This window comes from Corythoichthys intestinalis, chromosome 18, assembly GCF_030265065.1.
Source record: "Corythoichthys intestinalis isolate RoL2023-P3 chromosome 18, ASM3026506v1, whole genome shotgun sequence".
NCBI classification, from domain to species: Eukaryota; Metazoa; Chordata; class Actinopteri; order Syngnathiformes; family Syngnathidae; genus Corythoichthys; species Corythoichthys intestinalis.
Window position 1 is genome coordinate 6,532,614 of NC_080412.1, and position 27,775 is coordinate 6,560,388.

At 39.2% G+C, this 27,775-nt stretch overlaps 1 protein-coding gene across 6 annotated transcripts in view; it reads left to right on the forward strand.

Annotated features, from left to right (window-relative positions):
• Nucleotides 1-27,775, forward strand: part of robo4 (roundabout, axon guidance receptor, homolog 4 (Drosophila)) — an 89,650-nt gene that overhangs the window by 38,521 nt on the left and 23,354 nt on the right. For 5 of the 6 annotated variants that reach the window (XM_057821326.1, XM_057821329.1, XM_057821328.1 and 2 more), the window contains exons 7-18: nucleotides 3,636-3,748; nucleotides 3,822-4,053; nucleotides 4,129-4,253; nucleotides 7,914-8,085; nucleotides 8,187-8,369; nucleotides 8,464-8,506; nucleotides 8,580-8,692; nucleotides 12,179-12,490; nucleotides 17,843-17,935; nucleotides 18,047-18,182; nucleotides 20,049-20,282; nucleotides 24,977-25,263. In XM_057821326.1, coding sequence (XP_057677309.1) covers nucleotides 3,636-3,748; nucleotides 3,822-4,053; nucleotides 4,129-4,253; nucleotides 7,914-8,085; nucleotides 8,187-8,369; nucleotides 8,464-8,506; nucleotides 8,580-8,692; nucleotides 12,179-12,490; nucleotides 17,843-17,935; nucleotides 18,047-18,182; nucleotides 20,049-20,282; nucleotides 24,977-25,263 — 2,043 coding nt within the window. The remainder of the gene's footprint in view (nucleotides 1-3,635; nucleotides 3,749-3,821; nucleotides 4,054-4,128; nucleotides 4,254-7,913; nucleotides 8,086-8,186; nucleotides 8,370-8,463; nucleotides 8,507-8,579; nucleotides 8,693-12,178; nucleotides 12,491-17,842; nucleotides 17,936-18,046; nucleotides 18,183-20,048; nucleotides 20,283-24,976; nucleotides 25,264-27,775) is intronic. The other variant, XM_057821327.1, reaches the window with a different exon arrangement.

The window sequence follows — 27,775 nt, forward strand, 5'->3', positions numbered from 1 at the left end:
AGGGAGCGCTTGATTTACAAACGCACACATTCCAATCCACCGACACCGTGCCAAAAATATTACAATACATGTACTGCCCAAAACAGTGCGTTTCACTTCTGCACTGCCCGACAGCCATCTAAAAATGAATGCACTTCCATAAACCACAAGGCTTGGTCTTTTCTTGCTTTTTTTGGGAAGACACTTGTCTTAATATTGTGAAAGTACAACAGAAAAATAGACATATTCAATACTCAATATACAACAAACTGCACAATACATTTATATACACAACTACAGTGCGTTGCAAAAGTATTCGGCCCCCTTGAATCTTGCAACCTTTCGCCACATTTCAGGCTTCAAACATAAAGATATGAAATTTTATTTTTTTGTCAAGAATCAACAACAAGTGGGACACAATCGTGAAGTGGAACAACATTTATTGGATAATTTAAACTTTTTTAACAAATAAAAAACTGAAAAGTGGGGCGTGCAATATTATTCGGCCCCTTTACTTTCAGTGCAGAAAACTCACTCCAGAAGTTCAGTGAGGATCTCTGAATGATCCAATGTTGTCCTAAATGACCGATGATGATAAATAGAATCCACCTGTGTGTAATCAAGTCTCCGTATAAATGCACCTGCTCTGTGATAGTCTCAGGGTTCTGTTTAAAGTGCAGAGAGCATTATGAAAACCAAGGAACACACCAGGCAGGTCCGAGATACTGTTGTGGAGAAGTTTATAGCCGGATTTGGATACAAAAAGATTTCCCAAGCTTTAAACATCTCAAGGAGCACTGTTCAAGCCATCATATTGAAATGAAGAGAGCATCAGACCACTGCAATTCTACCAAGACCCGGCCGTCCTTCCAAACTTTCTTCTCAAACAAGGAGAAAACTGATCATGGACTTCTTGGCTGCATCTCTGATCACTCTGGATGAACTGCAGAGATCTACAGCTGAGGTGGGAGAGTCTGTCCATAGGACAACAATCAGTCGTACACTGCACAAATCTGGCCTTTATGGAAGAGTGGCAAGAAGAAAGCCATTTCTCAAAGATATCCATAAAAAGTCTCGTTTAAAGTTTGCCACAAGCCACCTGGGAGACACACCAAACATGTGGAAGAAGGTGCTCTGGTCAGATGAAACCAAAATTGAACTTTTTGGCCACAATGCAAAACGATATGTTTGGCGTAAAAGCAACACAGCTCATCACCCTGAACACACCATCCCCACTGTCAAACATGGTGGTGGCAGCATCATGGTTTGGGCCTGCTTTTCTTCAGCAGGGACAGGGAAGATGGTTAAAATTGATGGGAAGATGGATGCAGCCAAATACAGAAACATTCTGGAAGAAAACCTGTTGGTATCTGCACAAGACCTGAGACTGGGACGGAGATTTATCTTCCAACAGGACAATGATCCAAAACATAAAGCCAAATCTACAATGGAATGGTTCAAAAATAAACGTATCCAGGTGTTAGAATGGCCAAGTCAAAGTCCAGACCTGAATCCAATCGAGAATCTATGGAAAGAGCTGAAGACTGCTGTTCACAAACACTCTACATCCAACCTCACTGAGCTCGAGCTGTTTTGCAAGGAAGAATGGGCAAGAATGTCAGTGTCTCGATGTGCAAAACGGATAGAAACATACCCCAAGCAACTTGCAGCTGTAATTGGAGCGAAAGGTGGCGCTACAAAGTGTTAAAGCAAGGGGGCCGAATAATATTGCACGCCCCACTTTTCAGTTTTTTATTTGTTAAAAAAGTTAAAATTATCCAATAAATTTTGTTCCACTTCACGATTGTGTCCCACTTGTTGTTGATTCTTGACAAAAAAATTAAATTTTATATCTTTATGTTTGAAGCCTGAAATGTGGCGAAAGGTTGCAAGGTTCAAGGGGGCCGAATACTTTTGCAAGGCACTGTATTATATGTAAAGCATAGCACACTAGCTTGAGCTACTAGCCTTAAGAATTGGCTGGCTTCTATAACACAACTTATGAAGTTCTGTACATATGACCCTTCACCACAGAAGTAAACATATATTGCACATCCATATGTTATAGTAAGCATAAAATACTTACAGACATATATTTCCGAGGCGGAAAGCAGGCTGTTGTGACAATTAAGGGAGGACGCATTGAAAAATAGACTGTACTGTACATGTTCTTTACAATAATGTATAATTTGTGATTAAATTCTAATTCTAAGCTGAATAAACATGGCATTTAAATTGTATTATGGCAGTGTAAACTTTTTTTTGGGTCACCCTGTATTCTTCAGTGGTTCACATCCTATTTACATGATAGGGATTTCTTTGTGTCAATCGGAAACTATCAGTCAGAACGAACCAAATTCACGTGTGGAGTCCCTCAAGGGTCAATTCTTGGACCACTCTTATTTAATATCTATATGCTTCCGTTAGCTCAGATAATGGAACAGAATGACTTCTCCTATCACGCCTATGCAGATGACACACAACTGTACATTTCTGTGTCCCCACATGATTATAGTCCCTTAGTCTCCCTGAGTAAATGCATTCATCAAATCAATGAATGGATGTGCCAGAATTTTCTCCAGTTAAATGTGGAGAATACAGAGGTGATCATTTTTGGGCCAAAAAAGGAAAGGTCAAAGATAAGAAGGCAACTTAGCACTTTGTCACTTACAGCAACAAATCAAGTCAGAAACCTTGGCGTAATTATTGACTCAGACCTAAAATTTGATAGCCATCTAAAGTCCGTCACTAAATCCGCTTATTACCACCTAAAAAATATAACCAGAATTAAGGCTCTTCTGACTCAACAAGACATGGAAAAACTTATGCATGCATTCATTTTCAGCAGATTGGACTATTGCAACGGTATATTTACAGGTCTTGATAAAAAATCAGTCAGGAAGCTGCAGCTAGTACAGAATGCTGCAGCCAGAGTCCTCACAAATACAAGGAAGCTGGACCACATTACACCGGTTTTGAAATCGCTACACTGGCTTCCAGTGAGTCAAAGGATAGACTATAAAATACTATTGCTCGTCTACAAAACACTTAATGGCCTTGGCCCAAAATACATGCTTGACTTGTTAGATTCCTATGAGACATCTAGACCCCTAAGGTCGTCTGGAACCGGTCTTCTATATGTTCCAAGCACAAAAACCAAGCAGCGTGAGGCAGCATTTAGTTATTATGCTCCTCACCTCTGGAACAAGTTACCTGCACGTCTGAAGTATGCTCAAACTGTTAGCTCTTTTAAATCAGGGCTAAAAACGCTTTTGTTTAGCACTGCATATCCATAACTGTCTATATATTTCAATCTACTTGCTTTCTATTCCTCTTGTGCTTATACCCATTGCTGATTTCAATTATTATTAGTAGTAGTAGTTTTTATTTTTATCTTTGTTTTATTTTTATTTTTGTTTTATTTCTATTTATTTATTTTTATTCTATTTGTGATTAAATGCGATCTTTTGTCTTGGTTTTTACGTTGTATTAATTTAAATGTGATTTTTATGATCTTCATGTGATGTAAAGCACTTTGAATTGCCTTGTGTTGAATTGTGCTATATAAATAAATTTGCCTTGCCTTGTAAGTCAAAGTGCCACTGTACTATACTTTTTCTGTTAAAAATGCAGTAATATGTGTGTATTTCTTTTAGCATCCAACACCAAACAAAAAAATCTCCACATAGAACTGTCTGCCCTGCGACTGGCTCTAGAAAACGTCACAATCATAGCCCCAGGATCCAACATGTCTCAAGTACAGTGGAAGGTTTGTTTCACAGATATTTAAGGAATACATTATGTTGCTTGATCTGATGTTTTACCTCACTGTGTTTTTTCAGCTCCAGTACCTGCCCATCCAGCCTCATTACCTAGATGGCTTTGAAGTTCTCTATCGTTCCCTGTTTCCTACCAATTCAGACTGGATTGCAAAAAAGGTGACAGTGCCAAGCTTTCAAACGCATGTTGGCCCATTACGGAGAGGATATAAGTATGAGTTTAAGGTTCGTCCCTATGGTGGAAGTTTGTACGGCCGGGAAAGTAACACACAGCTACTCAGAGTCCCAGAGACGGGTGAGGATTAGCGGCCATTTTATGATTATATTGTCAGAATGTTCACTAAATTCACTACTTCATACTTTTCTCAAGCAGTGCCTGGTGCGGCTCCACTGGCTGTGTCCATAACAGTTAACCATGATCATAATAACTCCATTCACCTGAACTGGGAGCCTCCGCCATCTGATAGTCACAATGGAATTATACAAGGTTACCAGGTAATGTTACAGTATATTAACATTGCTTTGCTCTATTAGGGCAACTAATGATAATGACTAATGACATGATTGAAGAGGCCATTATGATCAGAGAATGCCCGACTGCCAGCTTGTTTGCGTGGTCATCGGTGTTGTTAATCTTACTTTAAAAAAGTAATTATTTACAGTTACAAATTACTTCTCCCAAAAAGTAATTGAGTTAGTAACTCAGTTACCTCAATGTAAGAGTAATAAGTTACTCGGCAAAAAAACTGTTACTTTTCATGTTCTACACGTTGTTACATGATCCATTCTGTAACGTCTTTCACATCAAATATGTTTATATTAACTGATTGAATGGCGTACCGCAAGCAACTTTTGCTCATTAATATTCATGATGTTAGCAATTGTTGCTAGGCGGGTCAACCTCCCATTTGTCCTTAATAGTAAATGCATGGGAATAGTATTCGAACGAGATGTTTACTGAGCTAATCCTACCAATTCTGTCCGAAAATGATGTCCCTGGTGCCAAATTCACTGGTAAAGATGTGGAAGAACATACAAATGTTCAGTTAAAGAGATGGCTTGAGTGTCACGAGCTGAAAAAGACAGGAAAAAGAGCCGACCTGATCCAGAAATAGCTTTTTTATTGACACCTTTTTCTTGTGTGCATTTCCTTACACCACTGACAATAACATACTCCTGTTTCAACAATCTATCCTTTACCACCATATGCCCTGTCTTTCTTATATATTATATCCTCCGGTTGTCTTACATCTGTAACCATTCTTGGAGGCAATTTACATTGCTTTTTTTGTGTAGCAATCGCAAATGCTACTCAGTGCCAGCCAACGACCATTTTTTATTTTTTCCATTAATAACAAATCTTAATTCTATAATTTATTTACACTTAGCCCTTACCAAAGTTGTTTTTTTTTTTTTTTTTTTTTACAACAGAAAAGGTAACAACAGTGGCAGTCGGATACCATTTTAATTTTTTTCAAAACTTTTTCATTCATTGTCAGACAGAAGCAGTATGGCAAAACGCCACGCTAGAAAAGAAGTAAAACTATCAAAATTTCTTACCTTTTGGTCCTCTGTAAGACCATGGCTGCCAACAAAATGTTTACTGCATATGAAATGTAAAGGGCTTCACCTTGCTGGTGTTAAACTGGTCTGGCTGATCCATTCTTCACATTTTTTCCTCTGAGTTTTTGGTTTCGTAAAACGTATGAAGAAAACATCCTTCATATGTTGTAATGTCTAGAGTCGTTTCTACAAGTTCCATAGCAGCTATGTTTACTCGGCATGTTCTTTTTTGAAAGATTACCGGAGAAAACAAGAGAAATAACATGGCTTGTATGCGAGGGCGTGTGTATAACCACCCACTTCTGCATTATGATGGCTACATCACGGTCTAAAAATAGCATTCGTGCGGTACGCTATTTAACTGTCTTTTTTTCATTAAAAAAAAAAAAAAAAAAAAAAAAAAAAAAAAACCTTCGTCACATTTTTATATATATATATATTTTTAATTTCACCTATATATAAATATATATGGCGAAAAACACAGACAAGGCTGAAAAAGCAGTTTCTGCTCTCGCGCTCCTCTTTAAAAGAAACAGCTGTAGTTTAAGCCAAAACAACTGTTGTGTTCGATAGAGCAATATGTCTATATGCTGCCATAGCAGATTCATGGCGCATGAAGCCCCCGAACTATTTTTAATTTGTATGTTTTACCCTGAAAACCGCCGTTTACAGACGTCGCTCACCCGCTTTTGTTTCAACCCAGCCATTACAACGAAGGTAATAAATTATATTTATTATTTAAAATGTCTGTCGTTTTTAGCTTAAAATCATTCATTGATGTCTCATATTTCGTCAAAAAAAAAAAACGACTTTAAAAAATTATTCACTCACATATTTCAAATTTTTAAACACATTATTTCACAATGACAAAAATGGCGTCTGTAAAAAGGTCACGGATATCTACCTCATAACTATCGCTGAGTTGTATTTTTTCTGTTACTGTCACATTTTCTCCGATATGTTAGATGATAAATAATTGATCCAAACAAAAAAATTTGAAAAATAAAAAACGTTTAAACGGGTAAATATATGTAAAAGAAAATCTCGACCACTCCTTGATGTCTGCGATTTCTGCATCGCGACCCTTGTTATATTACCATGTTTCACCCATAAAATCCCCAAAAAGTCCAGCTGTGGCCATTCACAGCTGTGTCTTGGCACTCAGTGATACATTCTACATGGAGTTTTTGGATCGAAACAAGGTACTGTAAGTACGCGATAATATCTCGTTAAAGCAGGGGTGTCCAAACTTTTTGCAAAGGGGGCCAGATTCGGTGTGGTAAAAATGTGGGGGGCCGGCCTTGGCTGACGACCTTTACGGAGAACAATATATTTAAGCAAATTTTAGCAAGCCATTCAGTGTGTCACATTTGCTTTATTTTTTAAAATCAATTTCAACAATCTCACAACTATCCTTGTGGCGTTCTCTTTCAACTCTCGGGCTCTTGTGAAATACTGCTGGTGTGAAATTAAACTAGCTTCAAGTTGCTTCAATTTCTCGCTGCGCATCTTCACCGTAATCTTGTCGAACATGTCAGCTTGGCTTGTTTGGTAATATCGCCTCACATTGAACTCTTTAAAAACAGCGACTGTCTCTTTGCAAATGAGGCAGACACAGTTGTTGCGTATTTTAGTGAAGATATAGTCCAATTTCCACCTATCCTTGAAGCGTTGGCGGTCGCAGTCAACTTTTTTTGTTGACTGTCGCCATTTTAGAAAATTGGGAGTAAAGGGTCACACGAGGTAATGTTGCTTAGAGTGTTGCTGCCTTTTAGTGGGTGAATGAGGAGCAGATTTTAGTGTTAAAGCTACTTCATGTGCTGGTGGCAGTACTGCTGACCAATTTATTAAGTCAGTGTGCGGGCCAGATGTTATTGATTTTATGACAGAGGCTGGGGGCTGGATGAAATTTGACCATGAGCCGCATTTGGTCCCCGGGCCGGACTTTGGACATGTCTGCGTCAACGTCATGGCGTCTGTAATTCTGCTCTCGCATGCTCTCACCTCCAGATAGGGTTTTGCTGTTTAAAAAACATTAAAAAAAAAAAAAAAAAAAGCCCTCCTGTTCAAAAATTTTCTTCCCCCCAGAAAATTGAGATTATAAGCTTTCCAATGATGTATCCCACATGCATATCGGACAATTTTGAAAGTTGGCCAAATTGGGGGTCTCAGAGCGGAATTTCAAGTCACCTCAGTGTTTTCCGCCATATATATTTGTTATACGAACTTTAACTTTTGAATGCTGTGAGAAAAAAAGCCTTTTTGGTTTTCCTGATGTACTGAACCCACAACGAACCGTGACCCCCGTCCCGAGGTACGTACTGAACCGTGACTTGTGTGTACTGTCACACCCCTAATATACATTCTATAAAGAAACTCGTTCATAACCCGGGGACTACCTGTATTATAAAGACACTCTAATCTAATGTAGAACATTATAACTGTGCTTAAATATGGCAAAACAAACTAATAAATCAAATAAAATACATACCTATGATTGTTTAAAAAAAAGAAAAAAAACCTCACCCACCAAAACAACACAAAAAGATTGCTGGTTCTCACAAACCTAATGCAAATTGTTTCTGTACTCAGGTTTGGTGTGTAGAGTCATATGGGCAGCATTACCAGAACTGGACTGTTGATAGCAGCCAGCACTGGCTTGATATTTTTGCCCTGCAACCGGGAAATCGCTACTGGCTTACTCTCGCGGCAGTGAATGGTGCCGGAGTAGGGGTGCCAAGTGACCCTCACGGATTTGTCATTAGTAAGCATTGGAGCTATTTTCAGAAGAATGCAAATGCTGTTGTTAATCTATTCTTTCCTAACGCCAAAAACAACACAGACTTTGTTTTGTTTGTTTCAAAGACCCGCAGATAAGATTAACATCTGAGCCAGAAAACCACAGACCGGATCAGTCTTCCTTGCTTTTGCTGCTCCAGGACCCTGTATTGATTGGCAGCATTGGCGCCCTCCTGTGGTTTTTTTTTATGGTTGCAGCCGTCTGCCTCCTAAGGCGCCATAGCAAAATGGGACGTAATCGGGCTAAAGGTACTGAACTGTTAAAAAATTAAAATGAACACCTTTGAATACTCCCCAATTAGATATAGACACATTCAGAGTATTGCTGTGATTTTCATCGTAGGTTTGCGTAGACAAGTCAGTGAAGATATATTCATTAATCACAGGTAAAACATTAATAAAATGTCATATTTCTGCAAATGCTTGGAACTTTCCTTTCATGTTATTTCTCTTCTTCAGGATGACAACTCCAGACTTTCCTTGGATCTCTGGGAATTGGAGACCTGCTTATAATGAAAAGTACCACGACTTGTGGGCCCAAGGTCACAAACCTTCAGGGGTGAGGAACACAAGTGAGTTCTGACTGCATATTTTTAGCAATAGAGACACTGTCTGAATTTAAGTGGCTTCCTTTTCTGATGTAAAATTTTCCTTTTTAAAAAATTTCCACATAAGGCAAAATAATACAGCATAAAAACAGCATTCCATAGGGTCTTAAAAAAAAAAGAAGTCAATTTAAGGCCTTAAAATGTCCAAAATCCTCCTAAAATCTCATAAAAGGTCTTAAATACAATTTTGAAATGTCCATATGCACATTGTTCATTGGCCCATTAATGTGTTTGACCTGACGTATTTTGTAAAGATGAGGTGCTCATAAATTTAAGGGATCCTTCTGTTTTGTTACTTTCACTGGGGTGCATATTTGTGTTTGTTTAGGCAAGGTGATTGTCACCTTGCATCTTGTTATTAATGAGTGACAGCTTTGCACTAATCATTAATTGATGTAAGAAATGTGACAGCACATCACCCTGAGTCTGGCTGCCTACCGACTTCCCTTGAATGACTTGATTGACTGGCTGGCTAACTGGTTGGCAGACTTGACTGACTGACTACCTTTTCTCATGTTTGATTTTGCTTCAAATGATATATGCACTTTCTTCTTTCATTATCGCTTTAATTAAGAACAGAGCAGGAATCTGTTGTATAAATAAAATGCACTTAATCCCAAGGGATTATTCTGTGTTTATTAGCAGATTTAAATTCACTGGCACTTTCAGTTGTAATAAAGAAAAAAAATAGTTGAAATAGAAGACATTCCAAACACTTTATTTGTCATTATTTTTATTTTGCCAAGAAATGGTAATCGATATTGGGTTTGAGGAAATAATTTGGATTTTCTTGTAAGGTAAAAATCGAACAACCCCGCTTAGTATACATGGGAATTTAGTTTCCCTTTAGTAAGCAGAACAAGTCAGGCAGAATTTTTCTGTATTATTTTTTTTCAACAGAATACTTATGCATGTCATGGATTCAACAACTATGTAAATTTAGGGTGCTACTTGGAAGGTGGTGAAGACTTGTGTGTACACCGTCCGAGTGGTACCGTGCTTTTACATAGTTGGTGAACTCATGAAACGTTTGAGTGTTCTGTTCTGTACGTACCCTAAAAAAACAACAACAAAAACAAAATAGCACTATTATGCTAATTAAAATCATATTTTGACGATTTGACTATATACTGTACAACAATTTGGCAAAACGCAGATGACGAGAAATGAGTCTTTCAATCTGCTGTTTTTTACTCCTGTCATTATGGCGCTCTGGCGGCGCCATCTGCGTGATGACGCTGACAGAGTATCGGTTTTACCTGATTTAGAATTCAGCCCAAAGGAGAAGAAAGATTCAGAACAAGGAAGAGTGACAGAGAGCAGAAAAATGTCATCATTGTTTTTATCTCTCGATTCCAATATTTTTACAGGATATTCTTTTTATCTAAATATTTTTCATAATTGCTAAATATATTGTATAGTCATGACAAATAACAGTCTTGTGCTAAATGGAATATGAATTATTAAAAATGCATTTATTCAGTAAGACAGGGCTAAATTACTGCATATTGGTCAAAACTGCCGACTTCTTAAACCTCCCGAATGGTATTTTATCCCACCGGAGTTACTCCGGCTTTTTTCATTTTCCCTGCCTTAACTTCGGAGATGGAGGAAAGAGCATAAACAAAACAGGCGGCGTGAAAGCTAGGCGACATGCTAACCCGAACCGAGCGACTCTCCCAAGTCTCTTTCTCGCAGTTTGAAAATGAAAAATGTCGCAAAACTACCCCGACTCATGTCACACACGGCGGCGGGGGTGATTGTGTTCACCGATCGGCCAGCCCCCGGCGGCGAGCAAGTTTCGGCTCGTTCTGCTGCGGCCCCGGCAGGCAGGGAGTGCCTCGTTGCCAGGGACGCAGAGGCGAATGAATACCGAAAATGGCGCATTCTCGGTGGACAAACCGGCCGATGTCGATGCTGCCCGAGCCCAAGCCGAATATAGCGCTCTCTAGGCAGGCACACAAAGAGGACCAACGGGGCTGGAAGTCTGGACACAATCGAGAACCGGAGATGAGAGCGGAGGGCTCCATGGGTCACAAGCCTAGGATAGCGCTCTATAGGTAGACAAGCCGCCGATCGTCGGCCGAGTGGCTTTCTTGGTGGACAGAGAGCATTGTCACCCACAAAATACAAGTCACCACCTTATTGAGACGTTTGCCATGATCCCAGTACGTGACATAACACAAAACACGTAGCTTACTCACTTTGTCATCCGTCCAATGGTCTAGGTTGTCGGACTCGTTTTGCCCATTCTTCGCTGTGAACAATATTTTGGAAATCCAAAGAGCCTCACACCACTCTCCATGGTGTAGCAACAAAAACCTGCAGCACATTGGGCACAAAAAATAAAGGAATTAATCCACAAAATCAGCTGAATCTGCAGTCCTTCTGCATACTATAGTAATGGCTGTATTGTGAAAATGATTAGTCTGCTGAGGTCACATTCGCCTTGTTCCTCAATCCAGACTCTGGCCAGAAGTCACTCAGTCATTTTCATTAAAAAAATTGAATAAATATATCGATCGCTTCCACAGACATCCAAGCAGTTCAGGAGCATAAAATACCGCATCTAATATGAAATAAACATGCTTTTTTGTGTCACAGGCACTTTAATATATGTTACTTGGCTAACGCATTCGTTTAAGATGTCAAAAACAATGTCTAGCTCCCAGTGTCGTCTTTTCCATGTAAACAGGACAGAATTGGCTCTTAGAGTGTTAAAGGTTGTCAACCTCTATTATAGACATACTGTATCTTCGACGAGCTTTAAAATCTGAAATTTCAACTTAATAAAATAGCTTAACATGATTCATTGCTTCTCTTTTAACTGTGTTGATTTTTGGTTTCAGGCTTTTTTTTTTTTTAATTAACCTGTCCTGTTCAGCTGTTTAACACAGAGAATGATAGTTTAATTGCCCGGGTTGTCTGAACAGTTTTAATGTTTCACATTGAGAGTCTGATATACTCCCATTGTGATCATTCAAAATACCTTTTTATTATGACAAAGCAGCGAACAGGAAGGGCTTATTGGGGACAGAAGAAAAGCAACACAAGAGAAGAAAGAAAAGAAACACATACACAAACAACAACAAGTAATACATAGAACATCTAGACTAATTATTAATATGCTAGTGCCATCGTCAGCGAGATGTATTTCCGGTTTACACCATGTGGGGGGCCTATTGGCCAGTGAAAGAGGGGGATGGGGGTGGTGGTGTCTATAAGCTAAGTGATTGAAAGAGAGTGTACACAAATCAGTTGTGTGATCTAGAACCCAGTAATCATGTGAATCTCTTAAGCCAGTTGGCGACCAACCCTACGCCGCCCCATTGCCAATCCCGGCACAAGGATTTTTGATTTTTGGTTTCAGGCTTTTTTATTTTTACTTCCTCGATCATTGAATAACATGTCGGTCATATTTGCATCCATGTTTTGTTTTCAATTTTCAAGTTGCAACCAAGAAAGACCTGAGCGGCATGGACTCAGCTGATCCAATAGTGAGTGACAGCTGCAGTGTCTATGGTACCTTTAATGTTGACCTCCTGGGAAATGGGCTGAAGACCTTCAACAGTCCCAAGCGTTACCCCAAAATGCCTCACGGTGTGCCGCAACAGCAAGGACTTGAGACCATTCAAATATTCACTCAGCCTAAGACCTCGCCTGTCACTAGCAGGGAGATGTTGCCGTGGAAACAGTGCATACGGCCTCAGCCCAAAATGGGTGTTTTGAGAGAGTCAAGGGAGAAGAATCACATCAAACAAGGTGACTGCTGAATAATTCAAATTATTATTTGTACAGTACTACTTTGTTTATACAATATTCATGTTTCCTTTGAATTTTTTGGGGTAAATTTTCAAAGGGACAAGGGACGCTTATGATATGAGCACAATCCGTTTCACGACCAAGCTTGAATGTACTCGTATCATGAATGTATTTTCTCCAAATGATTGAATTCTAGTTTATGTGTGCAATACTTGCCATGACCCCCATGTTACCCCTAACTAAATATATTGTTCAAGCACTTACTATGAGGGACTACGTAATGAAAGTACGAGCCAGTTGAGCAGAAGGAGAGAGAGAACGAGCAGGTATACTTAGGTGCTGCTTCTATTAGACTGCATTCAGACTGCAAGCATATCTGGTTCCAATTGGATTACTCCTCAAATCCGATTTTTAGGGCTGACTGTTCATACTATTTTAAACAAGTGTCCAAATCGGATCTGTATACTAGAACAGTCTCATAATAAACACACACACCTTTTCGATCCGCGTACACATTTGACACCAAACACACACACATCTGACACGAATCACGCACACATTCATCAAATCAGTGTTGTTTTTGGCAGCCCTTTTCATTTTCGTCTTTTGGATGATAATACTTATTAGTCTTGGTCATATTTTAGTAATCTCAAAATGTGTCTTCGTCTAGATTATGTTGACGAACTCAAGACTAATTTCGTCTAGTTTTGGTCGACATTTCCTAAAAATCTTCATTTAATCCGGGGTCGAGTCGCGGGGTTCACAACTTTAGCCAGGAAGCCCAGAATTCCATCTCCCGAGCCACTTCAACCAGCTCCTCTGGTGGGATCCCAAGGCATTCCCAGGCCAGCCGAGAGACATAGTCTCTCCAGCGTGTCCTGGGTCGTCCTCGGGGCCTCCCGCCGGTGGGACATGCCCAGAACACCTCTCCATGGAGGCGTCCAGGAGGCATCGCTCCAGATGCCCAAGCCACCTCATCTGGCTCCTCTCAACGCGGAGGAGTAGTGGCTCGAGTCCTTCCCAGATGACCCAGCTTCTCACTCTAGTATGTCTCTAAGTGGGTGCTCGGACACCCTGAGAAAACTCATTTCGGCTGTTTGCATCCGCAACCTTTTTCTTTCGGTCATGACCCACAGCTTGTGACCATCAGTGAGGGGAGGAACATAGATCGACTGGTAAATCGAGAGCTTCGCCTTTTGGCTCAGCTACTTCTTCAACACTACGGACCGGTGTAGAGTCCGCATCACTGCAGACGCTGCACCGATCCGCCTGTCGATCTCCCGTTCCCTCACACCCTCACTCGCGAACAGGACTCCAAGATACTTGAACTCCTCCACTTAGGGCAGGACCTCATCCCCGACCTGGAGAAGGTACACCACCGTTTTCCGACTGAGGACCATGGTCTCGGATTTGGAGGTGCTGATCTTCATCCCACACACTTGAATGTGAAACGCTCCAGTGAGAGTTGGAGGTCACGGCTTGATGAAGCCAGCAGTACTGCATCATCTGCAAAAAGCAGAGATGCAATGCTGAGGCCACCAAACCGGACACCCTCAACACCTCGGCTGCGCTTAGAAATTCTGTCCATAACAGTTATAAACAGAATCGGTGACAAAGGGCAACTTGTGTGGAGTCTAACACTCAATGGGAATGAATCCGACTTACAATGTGGACCAAACTCTGGCACTGGTTGTACAAGGACCGAACAGACCCTAAGAATCTTTTCGTCTGTAAAATTAAAAAATGTTACTCCAAAAATAAATAAATGAATGAAGGTTTATTATTATATATATAATATTTCGATTGACAGACGAGCACATATTTTAGTGTCTACAAGGACAACACCATATTGGTGCTAAAACACACTCAGCAGGAAAACAGTACAGTACAACAGTACAAATTATACCCACCTGGACGCCATGAACTGTCTGTAAAAAAAGTCTGAGAGTTTAAGAGGACGCTCACTATTAGCATTAGCCTAATGTTAACCCGAATGCTATGCTAACACTATGTGTTATTAAGTCATTTGCTCCCAAAAACGTTCTATTTTTAATTGTTTCGGTGTCCCAAAGACATATTTATATGTCTTTTAAGTTGTTTTTTTCCCACAAGAGACATCTCTGGGTTCTGATTCAATTTACCTCCAAAGCACAAAGCTGAAAATCCATTTTAAAGCAATAAAACTTGCCACTGGAGGGCAGTAGCGCATTTGGTAAGACCCGCAACCCGATTCAACGGCAACAAACGGTCGGCCTGCATGGCCGGGGCGCCGGCGGAAGACCCGAGCAGACCCCGCAGAGAGTCAAAAAAATCCATCTTTATGAGACAGGCAGCGATGAGGGAAAGTTTACCCGGCTGTCGCGGCCACAGCACCGTCATTTCTCAGTTAGTTATGTGTAAATAAATTGTTACTTTGCTATCAAAAGCTCTAGTTGTCTTGTTGTTTATGTTATTTTGTAAAAGAAAAACATTATTCAGATGTTTGGCATGTAAGTAAATAAGGGTGTAATGGTACATGTAATAGTATTGAACCGTTTCCGTTCGTGGTGCTCGGTTCGGAACGGACACTACCGAACGAGTTTCTGACGTAATATAACCCTTACTTTTCGAGGCTGTGAGTCGATGGGGTTACAGTTTATTTGTGTAGATTATATTTTCTCCGTCTTCTCTACTATAAGAAGGACCAACACGGTAGGACAGTAGGCTATAACCCAGAAACGTCAACGGCGCGACAACGTGGCCGCCGCGAGAACGCAGTGAAATGCGGGCGTTAGAGTCAATCAGCCAATGCACACCAGTTGCAGTGCGGCCGCGTGTTAGATGCGTCCCAGAAGCGGCTCAACGCGACGCACGCGAAATGAACGGCAGAATTTATTATTTGACGCGAGACGCGGCCCTCCTGCGTCAATACTACTACCGGTAGCTAGGATCGGGCCGGAAGTCACTCGTGTAAAAATACGGTGGATCTGGTCGATTTTCAAACTAATATGTAATCGTAACCTACTTTTTGAGGCCATCAGATCTCTTGAGTGGTAGATCGGGGCACAGTTGACTTGTCTTTGTTGATTTACTGCTGTCTTCTCTGCTATAATAATAACCAACATGCCCCGTGTTCAATAAAAAACCCTCCTACCACAACAAAACAAGTAGGAACTAATATTCACATAGGAACTGAACTTATACAACATAAAATATACAATGTAAATGAATACAACATCACATTTGTAAACTATAAACATAAAATAAAATAAATAATAGCCCATTTAAATAAAATAAATTGAAATGAGCTAAAACACCTGTATTTAAATAATAAGAAAAATTCACACATCCTGCTTACACAATTAAATTGACTCATTTCTGTGTAGTGCTTTAACTTGAGAGAATCCACCAATAAAGCTTTTGAAAACCGTTCATATGAAAAAAAAATGTTTCATTGAGGCATTTCATTTGTAAAATACATGTTAAAATCTTTGTCATTGGGATTGCTTTTCTCTTTAGCACAGGACTTCTTTTTTCTTCTTTCTTTCAGAAAGAAAGCTGACCAATACGCGGGGTCTGAAAGGCAAATTTTTGTTGGATTATCTTTAAATACACGCTACTTTTTGAGCAAAATTCTAGCCTTGTATAGGCTAATGTTCCTATTGTTGAAAGCACAAAAGTGTGTAATAAAAAACTAGCATTTATATTTTGCATTTTGTTTCCTTCTGTACCGAAAATGAACCGAACCGTGAGCTCAAAACCGAGGTACGTACCGAACCGAGATTTTTGTGTACCGTTACACCCCTATAACTAAAGCAAAAAATAGCTGTGTCAAAGTCAAAGTTATGTTTGAAATGTATGCTTCCACAAAAAGCTCAATTTCTCTGTTTTTTCATCAGAAATTGGAAAATTGCTCAAACTAAACTATTTTCTAATGCTGATTTCTAAAGAATGGAAAAAGATATGAACTTACTTTTTTTTTCCTGCTGAAAGAAGAGAGGGTTCCATGTTGATATAGCAATCGAACAGAATTTTCTGTGGGCCTTGCCAAATCAGTCAAAATCCAGTAAAACGGCCGGGACCGAAGAGGGTTGCACTGGTAAAAATGGCTGGGAGTTAAAGAGTTAAGTGTGTGATGATCACTCAGCACTGACCTTAAAGGCAACATTCCATATTCTCTCTCTATCTCGTCACCTTCATGAAAAAAAGTGTTCGTTGACGAAATATTTTCGTTATCCTCATTGTTGACGAAAACAACACTACATCAAATATGTGTGAGAATCGTCTTACGTGCATTTATAACGTGCTTTTAATTTGAAATATGCACTCACCAGTGTGTGGATCTTTTAGGCCTTGTTCAGATGAGCAGCCAAAATCCAATTTTTACTCCATCCAGGTTGAAACTGGATCTTTTGTAGTCTGAACAGTCAGAAAGCACAGAAATCTGATCTTTGAGCGACGCATTTAAACCACATATGGTAGGTATTTTCATATCAGATATGAACAAGATGCTTCTCAGTCTGAACAGCTCAGATGGGTTTTGACTGTCCGTGTCGACACTTCTATGCAGGATGACGCCTTTGTTGCCACAGCAACCTGTCAGGTGTGTCAATAAGGTGGCCCAGTCTGAACAGGCCCAGATCTGATTTGGACACTTGCTAAAAATTGTGTGAACAGTCAGCCCTAAAAATCAGATGAGGATGAATGATTGCAATCAGATATGCCTTCAGTCTGACCGCAGCCTTTGAAGCTCATTTCGCGCCGCCGAGACACACACACATGCATCTTTTCTAAACAGAGCCCGTCTGCAGTCAATCAGATGTTCCCTCATTTACAGTCAATCACACTGGCTGGGGTGTTGTGTAACATCACTGCTGTGCGCCCTCGACAGGAAAAATGGTTGGAAATTATCCTGTTGTTTCAAATTGACATGGCATAAATGTCTGCATAAATGGCTGCTACAATGACGGCGATTCTGTATTTATTATTGCAACAAGACAGTATACCATTCATGTGACTTTTTTTAATGACCATTCATATGAAATTCATTTTTGCTGAGTTCAATTTATCAAACAAGATTTTATCTCAAAGCAACATGTTTGATACTAGACTTACACGAGGGGTAGAACAGTGTATAAAATCCACGGTTCGATTAATTTTTCAGTTGTGTTTTCTGTTTGGTTCAGCATGCGTTGATTCTTATTCAATCGTCTTGTCTGATTAGTGGTTACGTTAAAAGTAGATGTATTTGTACACAATATTGTTACTATGAATAATTTTGCATCAGTCATGGTGATTTTTGTCCCAACCATTCAATTTCACACGCAATTTATTAGAAAACAAAAATGTGTTTTGTTTGTTTTTTAACTGCAGAAGTGCATGCCGTGAATAGTGTCCCCATATTACAAATCAGGAACCAGACTGCTCCATATTTCAACAAACAGCGTTTCAGTCACATCCCCGCAGGTTAGCTTGCTGTGCCACACTCATGTCACTCATATCCAATTGTAATTGTCTTCTAAAATTGTAGCAACTATTTCAACCTGTCTTGTTTTTTTGTACACTTTGGACATCCAGAGCTTAACCAGTTTGCTGACTGTCCTCGACCGCTTCATAATTCAGCATCACTACATTTAATTGATGTGCGGCAACCACCACAACTGTTTCATTTGGAGGGAGCTACAGACATGCACAGTGAGAGCTCAGATGAAGGGTAAGATATTGACGGAATTTCGGGGCAATGGCACTCCATCCCTAATTTTCTTTACCTTAACTGAGTGTTCAACATACCGAAAACTGAGACTAAAGAATGAAGAATAACGCACATTGCAGTTTGTTCCGTGTTTATTGATATTCCAGAGATATTGAAATGCAAGATGGAAGACTCTGGCTGATATTCTCTGACCCTAGCAGGGTTACTGTCATTCAGCCAGTACGATGTTTATATTAGTGCTACAACGTTTAATCCATTAACCCGATCGATTAAAAAAGCTTTGAATCAAAATTTGTTGCTTTGAGCATTCGTTTAGAATAGCGTTGTAATGGTTTGTTTTGAAAGTGTGTGCATTTAGTTTTATTGACTAGGGTGGATACACTGCCTTCTAGTGGCAACAGTGAATATAACATAACTTATTTAACAAGACTAAATCCAGCTGCTCCCTGTTAAGACCAAAACAAGGTAAGTTTTTGTTTGAGCTAACATGTTTTTAAATGCATTAGGAATTTAGTTTGTAGGTATATTTAGCAGTTTTTTGTGGGAATGTATTTTTGAACAATTTGTTAAGAGCATTGTAAAGAAGAAAAAAAACTTTAACGTTTTATATCATTTAAGCTAGCTGAGTTTCACCATGCAAGTTATCCAATTGTTTTTTGTTGTACTTAGATACTAATTTATTGTTTTTATACCATTTGAGGCTCAGCTCAGGTATTTTATTTTTAAATGAAAGTGAAATTCTGAATAGTTTAAAGAAACATGGGAACTTTATTTTGTATTCGCATTTATTACTCTTTTGAAAGTGCAATCTTAGCAAATCTTTGTTTTACATCTCCTAAAATTCATTCTGCAGCGCATTAAATGTTCCTATTCCGATGATTCAGTAAGGGAAAAAATTGGCTCAGTATCAGGATTACAAGATTCTTTGTTAGCTGAAAGCTGGAGTCACAAACTCATGTAGTTGAGTTGATGGTCTGGCGATGATGTGAGGCCAAGGACCAGTTTAAGTAAGCTGCTAATGATGATCACCGGCACCTGGTCCCAGGCTCACCTATCTGTCCAATCTGGCAATCAAGGCAGTGACACACATACACAAACACAAGGCAGAGCGAGGCTCAGGGGCCCTAACAGCATTCTAACATTGAAACATTTACAGCAATACAAAGTCAATGCTTTCTCCTTCCATATGTGGTTCTGCAACAAATTTTGAATAACTTAACTTGGAGACACAGCAGATCACTTGAATACACTGGCCATTTTATTAACGCTCAATTGAATAACTTGTTTAACAGTCAAGCAGTGACTTCAAAATGCCATTATGACTTTGAATGAAGCACTTACCATGAAAATTTGATCTGATTCCTGCATGTTCTCCTGCTTAGCGTCGCAGCGCGGATGCCCGCCTTTAGGGTGCGCGCTGTTGTGACGTCACACGTTGACCATTAAATTTCAGGTTTTTAGTGTGTCCACTCTGCACGGTTCGCCCCGGAACGGTGCGTAACCTATCATTTGGATTGTCAGATTGATGATCCTCACCGCATCTGGCGCACAGACGTTCAGCAGGCATGATTGCTATGTGAGCTGACGCCGGATCCGGCATATAGTTCACACAGTTACCTGCAATCGGGGTAATGTGAAATACCGCGTACGAAAAATGTGTTTAAAGCTCACAAGTACATATTCTGTATGCACAAGAATGTGTTTTATGAGTGTGAAAGCGTAGTTTTGTTTTGAATTCATTTATGTGCACATTTCTCACATTGAGGCTGTTGATTTACTGTTCTGAATAGGTAATAATAAAGAGGAACACAGAACAATGTTTAGCCTGGTACTAATACAGGGTGGCTTCTTTTCCAATTTTCTCAGATCCAGTCGCTCTACAAAGCTAACAATGGATCTGGGCTCGCTCCAGTCAGTGGTTGATAACTCAGGCGACTATCTACAGCCAGAGTCCAACATCAGCAATACAAACTACCCATTCTACAGCCCCATATCTACTGCATTGTCCAGTAAATCTTTGGGCGAAGAACAGGATGGCACACTGACTGCACAAGAAGCCATTCAATATCTGGAGCTTAATCACAAAGTGGAGAAATCCAGGTAATTATACATTAATGGAAAAAAAAACAAAAAAACAACAAAACTGATATGAACTTTTTTGGCCCACAAGAGGGCTTTTAAAGGAGCAGTACGTAAGGTTGTATAGCTCCCTCCCTATGTCTATTACATACCGAAAATTAAATGAGTAAATTATGCTAGAGTAATGTAAATGTAAGGGTTTCAAATTGCACTGGTGTTATGTTGGTGCACAAATAAAAAATCATTTTTTAGCGAGGTCGGTTAACACAAAAAAGGTTGTTGTTTCTTTCGCAATGATGGGAGGGTAACTACTGTGCTTTTCACAACATATCAGGACACTGACAAATAATATTTCATTTGGTAATGCATTGATAGCATCCACAAAGACAATTTATTCCTCCATTCATTTAAATACGGACAAACTGTGCACGCGTAACGACGTTATTTTTGCTCAGTCAATGGACCAGGATGCTACACAACTTTGGCATGAACGTGCCAACTGTAATCATATTCCAAATGTAAGTTTACTATATTAACAGGAATATACAGTTAGAAAGTCGAATTACGAGCTCTGTGTATGTTTCTTTAGCAAAATAAAACTGAATTTTTCTATCCAGACGGAGGAGGCACAATTTAAATATAATATATTAAAGTGATAAGGCATCTTTGAGTGAACTTAAGTAAAATTAAGTCTTAAGTAAAATTAAGTATCTCGAGGCTGGGCTTCTGTGTCCTCTTTTTTTCGAAATCAAAATACGGTCACACTAGTATAATTTATTAAAAATAATGAACTGTTTTGCTGCTGAGTATGTATTATCATCATGTAGTTGGTGTTGTCCTTGTGGACACTACATACTGTATATGCTCATCTGTCATTGTTCTTTTGAAATTGTTGAAAACTTTTATTTTTAGACTAAAACATTTGAACAAGGGTGTAGGTTTGGTCTCAATATTGGTAGGGACGATATACCAGCATAAACTGCATATACAGTTTTTGCTGGGGATGGGACATTAATAAGACCAAACAGATTGGGTGAACGGCGGTCAGGGCTACATTTCTCACCAATAAGAACCCAATTTATTGATAGGCTAAATGATTAATGCAAAATAAATCAGTATTGACTTGTACTAACTTTCACACTGCAAATTTTACGGTGTAATGTCTTAATCTGATCATTTTTCTTAAATCTAGTCGAATCATTTTTTTCATCTTGTTTTGAATTTTAAAGGCTAGTTAACAGATAATTGAGTCAGATTCTTCCACTTACTTTTAGTAAATATTACCATTTGTTCTAAAGAAGCCTATACATCTAAAAGTCGCTCATTTATCACCTAAATCAAGAAAAAAAAATCTTTCAAATAATGTTTTGAACAATATCTAATCTTGAATTAAGAACATTTCTGGCAAACAACTTTTTAAGATTAAATATACAAACTTTTTGTTTCAAATAAGTCTGTTAGTTTCAGCTAGCAATTTTTATTTCCTGAAATAAAATATTTCTAGTAGATTTACACTGAAAACGAGGGAATTTAAGTTGTTATTTTTTGTGTGTTTTTTTTTTTTTTTTTTAAAGGAGGTGGGTTTTTGCAGTGCATATGTATTGGTTCAGGTGATAAACAATTTGATTGTTTTCAAAAACTACTTAAGACACATTTTGAAAATTTCCAGAATAAATGTCTGGATTTTATTAGCAAATTTAAAATGCATTATTTGAACACAAACTATATTAATATACACAAGAAATACAAACTTGTTAATCATCTCATAAGTATCCAGGAATGCAAAAAAAAAAAAAAAAAAAAAAGAAAACATTTATCCTATTACCTACTCAAAACTGTCTTTCTAAATAAATTAAATATAACAAAAAAAGTTCTTAGTCATGGCATAACAAAAGTAAATAAAAATGTAGCCTTCCTTCAGGATTAACACAACACTGCGCACAGCCAAACCCACAAAAACTGAAATCTCATTTGGGCTGCTTTAAGACCACATAAGTAAAATAAAAACTAAAACTGGGGAGAAGGGTGTAAACCTTGGTTGACTACATTTCTTACAGCTGAGCAGGGTTTACAATATTTCTCTTTATATTTTCTCTTAATTTTAATTATTGTTAATATAGTGGAAAACACATACAGGAGGACACTTCTACTGTACTTAAGCAGCTTACTGAACTTGAGAACTCACAGTTTATCGTAATGGTAATGCCAACTGTATTACTTCCATTACTTACAGTGGCTGCTGGCCGAAAAAAACACTTCTAATATCCCTTCTCTTCGAAGCAGGCGGTGGAGGGCATGACGCGCAACGTAATTCTGAACTGTGTGCGCGCGTGCATGTGTGCGTCACGGGTTGGTCAAGTCATCAGCCAATCAAACGTGCGTTTGGAGGGGAAACAATGGAGAGGTACATTCAGCAATTGAAAAAGGGGTAAATGTAAGTCTGAACATAATGGAAATAATTCATTTCATAATGGTAGGGTCAAGTCTATCGTTACAACATATGGGAAGACAATCTAAATTTTGTATATAAGTGAACACTTTATCCACTGCAAATCAGGTTTCTTAAAAGTCAGTGGGGACAATTTGAGCCTCCTGAAAAGTTGGTAGTGTTTTGGCCCTATTATCCCTATGCAAACCTACGCCCTTGCATTTGAATTTTACAGATGAAAACATTTTGAGTTGCAGTCGACTAAGACCGGATGAAGACGTACACATGGCTAAAATAATAAGTATTAATAAGTATTTTCATCCAAAAAACGAACACTAAGACGAAAATAAAAGGACTGTCAAAAACTTGCATCTCCATTGCATATCCTTGTCTTGTTTCGGAATTTGCAATGACTCATTCGACATTCAGAACGAGATTTTTTGGGGGGTCCACAACATTGTTAATTCTGACTGTGAACGTTGTAGCAACCTCAGTTTACATAGGCTACAGAGCTGTGGCAACTAGGCATGTGCCGATAACCGGTTTCAAGGTATACAGAAGTATTAAACGTCACGGTTTCAAAACCGAAAAAAAAAAATCTGTCATACCTTCCCTAAGGTATTAGCTAATTTTTATGGAAAATAAATGCATGGGGAAATCCCTCGCTTGCAGCTGTAAGGCTCAACTCTTCAATACTTCAGCTACAGAAAAGTTACAGATGGCTGCGGCTTAGAGGAGGGCCAACCGACATGTAAAACATGTTTGCGGAGGGTGGCTGCTGAGGAGGCAATACCCCCAATATGATTTCGCATTTATACAAAATTAAATGATTAGTAAACACTATCAGTATTTGCTGGAGTTAACTACCAGTTAACTACCAGTTAACTCCAGCATTTTTAGTGTGTCTAGCGGTGGTAAAATATGTGTTTTTTTTCGCTGGCAACTGTTTGTGTTGAGAAAGAAAGTGTGTGTATGTGAACATGAAAGGAGTCATACACACGTGCTTTTTATGAAAAATACCGTATTTGCCCGAATATAAGACGGCCCTGATTATTAGACGATCCCCTCTTTTTCAAAACTCAAGTTTGAAAAAAGACTTTTTGAACACCAAATTAATTTTTATACAGAAAATAATTACAGCACATCTGAAACAAATGATTATAACAATATATTTGAGAGAAAAAGCATGTTATTTTGCCTCATTCAAATCTTAATATCTGAACATTTAAATATGTAAACTAAACTGCAATCACATTCGTAAATGAACGGCTTCTGGTTTTTGAAATGTAAATAAACCAATCTATTGTGATAAAACAACAAAATTGCAATAACTGCATTAACCATCAAAGTGAAGTCTAACTGTAACTATAGTCTTGAAACAAATCTGAATAAGGAAAAACATTGCAATAAAATAATGCAAACTGGTTAAAGTTGAGAGTAGCTGAGATATGTCATGACAGAACATCGCTTCAGTGATATCTGGCGCCATCTAGCGTCGTGAATGGGTATAATGTCTCGACTGCGAATATAAGATGACCCCCACTTTTTCGGTCTTATTTCAATGCAAAAAACATTGTCTTATGTTCAGGCCAATAAGGTATCTTGAAATACCTGTTACTCTTGCACGATCTTGCATTCCTCGTGTGAACCGATCGAGCCACTCCACAGACGCGCTGCTCGTAAAACGCGTCCTATGTTTAACAAAAAAAAAAAAAGAAATTGACGCTGAGCGTCACTGGTGCGTTATCGCGGCAGAATTGTTGACGCGATGTTGACATTTTTGGTGTGTTACCGGGGTAAGGCAAACAAAAATGACGTACTATGTGTAGCACTTTAGAAAATGAGTCCCATACTGCCAGCTTGTGGCGAAAAATATGTCAATAAGTAACAAGCAGTAGGAACATTTCACGTTAACTGAGGACACATCCATAAATACAAAACATTTCTCCCAACATTACATACACACAGAATCAAAACAATAACAAACTTTCGTTATCGCAAATCGTCTTTCAAAATGGGAAAATCTTGGCTTAACCACTGAGAACCTTGTTAGAGGTACCCCCCCCCCCCCCCCCCAAAAAAAACCACACTGTTTCTTAAATGTCTATTGAAATATTAAGGCCATTTGATGAAAATTTGAAGTGCAAATAATAATAATAATAATAATAATAATAATGATAATGCTCCTTTAAATTGAAATAAAATGTTGATAGTAACTGACCAAGTCATCGTTCTTTCTCACTGTTGCCCTCAACATGCCTCTTGCCTGTTTTTTTTTTACCAACAGCATTGTTTATAACAGTGAGCTCATCTCATCTGCTCACACGGCCCCTGATGTTACCGCTGAGACCCCACAGATTGGATTGTGCCGTGCTCACCTTCAGAGTTCTCCTTCCTCCTGTTACAGTGAGTGGGACAGCTCTATGTGGAACATCTGGAGCTCCATCTCGGATGGAAACTTTGCAAGTGCCCGCACAAGCCTTATCAGCTCAGTGGACAGCTGCTACACTAATGCCAGTTCCAACTTTGCCCACTTTCTGGCGGCGGAGTCGGTCTCTGGAGCTTCTTTGTCAGGTAAACAAAAGAGTGTAGCTTAGATATACAGTGGGGCAAATAAGTATTTAACCATTAATTGTGCAAGTTCTCCCACTTGAAAATATTAGAGAGGCCTGTAATGGTCAACATGGGTAAACCTCAACCATGAGAGACAGAATGTGAAGAAAAAAAAAACAGAAAATCACATTGTTTGATTTTTAAAGAATTTCTTTGCAAATGATAGTGGTAAATAAGTATTTGGTCAATACCAAAAGTTCATCTCAATACTTTGTAATGTACCCTTTGTTGGCAATAACGGAGGCCAAACGTCTCTTCACAAGCTTTTCACACACTGTTGCTAGTATTTTGGCCCATTCCTTCATGCAGATCTCCTCTAGAGCAGTGATGTTTTGGGGCTGTCATTGGGCAACATGGACTTTCAACTCCCTCCACAGATTTTCTATGGGGTTGATATCTGGAGACTGGCTAGGCCACTCCAGGACCTTGAAATGCTTCTTACGAAGCCACTCCTTTGTTGCCCTGGCTGTGTGTTTGGGATCATTGTCATGCTGAAAGACCCAGCCACGTCTCATCTTCAGTGCCCTTGCTGATGGAAAGAGATTTTCACTCAAAATCTCTCGATACATGGCCCCATTCATTCTTTCCTTTACACAGATCAGTCGTCCTGGTCCCTTTGCAGAAAAACAGCCCCAACGCATGATGTTTCCACCCACATGCTTCACAGTGGGTATGGTGTTCTTTGGATGTAATTCAGTATTATTTCTCCTCCAAACACGAGAACCTGTGTTTCTACCAAAAAATTCTATTTTGGTTTCATCTGACCATAACACATTATCCCAGTCCTCTTCTGGATCATCCAAATGCTCTCTAGCAAACTGCAGACGGGCCTGGACGTGTACTTTCTTCAGCAGGGGGACACATCTGGCAGTGCAGGATTTGAGTCCCTGGCGGCGCATTGTGTTACTGTTACTGTAGTCCCAGCTCTCTGTAGGTCATTCACTAGATCCCCCCGTGTGGTTCTGGGATTTTTGCTCATCGTTCTTGTTATCATTTTGACGCCACGGGGTGAGATCATGCATGGAGCCCCAGATCGAGGGAGATTATCAGTGGTCTTGTATGTCTTCCATTTTCTAATAATTGCTCCCACAGTTGATTTCTTTACACCAAGCGTTTTACTTATTGCAGATTCAGTCTTCCCAGCCTGGTGCAGGTCTACAATTTTGTCTCTGGGTGTCCTTCAACAGCTTTGGTCTTGGCCATAATGGAGTTTGGAGTGTGACTGACAGGTGTCTTTTATACAGATAATGACTTAAAACAGGTGCCATTAATACAGGTAACGAGTGGAGCCTCGTTAGACCTCGTTAGAAGAAGTTAGACTTCTTTGACAGCCAGAAATCTTGCTTGTTTGTAAGTGACCAAATACTTATTTTCCACTCAAATTTGGAAATAAATTCTTTAAAAATCAAACAATGAGATTTTCTGTTGTTTTTTTCCACATTCTGACTCTCATGGTTGAGGTTTACCCATGTTGACAATTACAGGCCTCTCTAATCTTTTCAAGTAGGAGAACTTGCACAGTTGGTGGTTGACTAAATACTTATTTGCCCCACTGTATGTTGTGTTGATTCAACAACAGTACTGCATTGTCCAGCAATGGACCACCATATGAAGATAGATTATTAATAGAATGATTATTATAAACTTTTACCATTGGTTATTTATCCATGATCCATAATTAGAAAAAAAAGATTTTCCAAATTTCACCCAACCGTAGTTTTTCTGATACTATTTCTTTCAATCATGGCGTGCACTTTAAAAGATTCCACGGACAGACAGACAGACTCTGTAGATCAGTGCTGTCAAATCAACAGGGGGATTTAATTCCAGTCAACACAGCAGAAACACTTTAACGGTTAAAGAGCCGCGGTATCTGCTGAAGCAAGCAGCACCTGACTGCAGTGAAATTATTACACTTGTAAAAGACCAGATTGGTGAAATGGTGTGCTTCATTGGTTGGAAGAAAAGCCTTCACCCACACAGTTCTAGACTGAAATCAAGGGTTCAATTAGGGGCTCCAATTAACCTATGTAATAATAATTTTCAGAGAAATTGAGTGAAATTGGATGATTTCCTTTTTATTTCCTACAAGTGTGCCATGGCAGATGGTAGCCTTACCCCAACCCCACCGCAATTTGTGCAGGATAACATGGGTGCTGGGCCTGTGCATTGATTGGGTTTGAGGTCCCGCCAAACTACACGCGTACGCTCTTGGGGCACACGGACAATGCAATTGGAAAACAGTTAAAAGCAAGAGCGTAGGTTTTGTCTTAATATTGGTATGGACGATAAACCTAACTCTAACAAAAATAAATAAAAATGGAGCCTTCTTTCAAGGCCTAGGTTGAAAGCTCCTTTGGGCTGCATTAAGACCATATGAATAAAATAAAAATGAAAACTGGGGAGAAGGGGGTAAACCTTGATTCACTACATTTCTTACAGTTGAATTGCCATTAACAGTAGAAAACATACA